Source organism: Meleagris gallopavo, chromosome 16 (genome assembly GCF_000146605.3).
Source record: "Meleagris gallopavo isolate NT-WF06-2002-E0010 breed Aviagen turkey brand Nicholas breeding stock chromosome 16, Turkey_5.1, whole genome shotgun sequence".
NCBI classification, from domain to species: domain Eukaryota; kingdom Metazoa; phylum Chordata; class Aves; order Galliformes; family Phasianidae; genus Meleagris; species Meleagris gallopavo.
The window spans coordinates 811,581-813,275 of NC_015026.2; the positions used below are offsets into that span (position 1 = coordinate 811,581).

The window sequence follows — 1,695 nt, forward strand, 5'->3', positions numbered from 1 at the left end:
GTGCCTCTTCTCCGCCGTGCCGGTAAGGGGCGGCCGTGGGGACCGGAGTTGGGGCGGAGGTGCCCTCGGGGCGTCTCTCTGAGCCGCTCTGCGCCGCAGCACGGCGGGGCCAAGGTGCTGGAGAGGACCTTCGAGGAGTGGATGCGGTACCGGGATGAGTGCCTGCGGAGGATGGCGAGCGAGCCCTACCCCGCAGGTATGGCTGGCAGCGGGGCAGCTCCGGGTCACAGCGTCACGCCCCGAGGGCTGCGGCTCTGCGCGCCTCGTGTGGGGCACCGGGGGGGTCTGAGCTGCCCGCATCCCACCGTCGGCTTCTTCCCATCGACCCAAGGGCTCTTCTGCAACCGCACGTTTGACATGTACGCCTGCTGGCCCGATGGCAGCCCCGGCACCGCCGTCAACGTCTCGTGTCCCTTCTACCTGCCCTGGTTTGAGAAAGGTGACGCTGAGCCGCGGCCGTCCCATAGCTGGGGCTGTGGGGCCTGGGGCTGAGCGCAGTGGGTCGGGATGAGAGGGGCCGGGGGCACGTGTGGCACGGGGAGGGCAGTGAGAACATAGTGCTAACGGGTGCCCACTGCTGGGGGGCTGCCGGCTGGGCACCCCGAGGAACACTGTGCTCTGTGCCTGCAGTGAAACACGGGTTGGTGAGCCGGCGCTGCGGTGCTGATGGGCAGTGGGTGACGGTGAACGGCAGCCAGCCGTGGAGGGACTACTCACAGTGTGAGGAGGAGCTGGAGGACGGTGCCGAGGAGGTGGGAGCGCGGGTGGGGTGGGGGCATCCCAGGGTGCGTGGCAGGCAGTGGGTGCTGAAGGCACGGGGCTCGCCTGCAGGAAGGCGCCCGCAGGCTGATGGTGAGCTTCAAAGTGCTGTACACCGTGGGCTATGCGCTGTCACTCCTCACCCTCATCTCCGCTCTGCTCGTCCTCACCGTCTTCAGGTAGGAGCAGGGCCGCGGGCACACCGTGCCCTGGGTGCAGCAGTGGCTGAGGGCTGCTGACCCCACGGCTCTCCCCAGGAAGCTGCACTGCACCAGGAATTACATCCACGCCAACCTGTTCGCCTCCTTCGGGCTGAGGGCCACCTCGGTGATGGTGAAGGATGCGCTGCTGGAGAGGCGCTGGGGCGCAGAGGTGCTGCAGGTGGCCGATTGGCAGGCACTGCTCAGCCACGAGGTGAGGGCACGAGGGGTGTGGGTGTGGGTGAGCTCTTGGGTCGTGCACCCAACCCATGGGCCGTCGGTGTGTCCACGCAGCCTGTGAGCGAGTTCCTGAGATGCTCAAGGATCCCATAGGCAAACTTTAGGCTCTGTTTCCCCACTGTGACTGAGCACTTTGTGCACCCATTCGTTGTGTGGGAGCTCTGAGGGACACACGTACCTCATAGGGGAGGCCTTGGTGCCTCCGTGCACACCCTGGCTGAGCTCTTGGGGCATCCTTGCGTGCGGAGGGTGAGCTCTTGGGGCACCCTATGGACGAGCCCCCAGCCCAACACCATCTCTCTGTGACAGGCAGCACTGGGCTGTCGTGCAGCACAGGTGCTGATGCAGTACTGCATCCTGGCCAACCACTACTGGTTCCTGGTGGAGGCTGTCTACCTCTACAAGCTGCTGATCGGCGCAGTCTTCTCTGAGAAGAATTACTACCGGCTGTACCTGTATCTGGGCTGGGGTAGGAGCCACCCGGGTGCATGGTGGC

The 1,695-nt window shown here is 65.9% G+C and overlaps 1 protein-coding gene across 1 annotated transcript in view; it reads left to right on the top strand.

Moving 5' to 3' along the window:
• Window position 1: 1 nt before the first annotated feature.
• Window positions 2-1,695, top strand: part of LOC104913473 (glucagon receptor-like) — a gene marked incomplete at its 5' end in the record, with an annotated part of 4,743 nt that continues 3,049 nt past the window's right edge. The window contains 7 exons of the mRNA XM_019620600.1: window positions 2-22; window positions 100-196; window positions 332-439; window positions 631-752; window positions 832-938; window positions 1,017-1,173; window positions 1,509-1,683. Coding sequence (XP_019476145.1) covers window positions 2-22; window positions 100-196; window positions 332-439; window positions 631-752; window positions 832-938; window positions 1,017-1,173; window positions 1,509-1,683 — 787 coding nt within the window. The remainder of the gene's footprint in view (window positions 23-99; window positions 197-331; window positions 440-630; window positions 753-831; window positions 939-1,016; window positions 1,174-1,508; window positions 1,684-1,695) is intronic.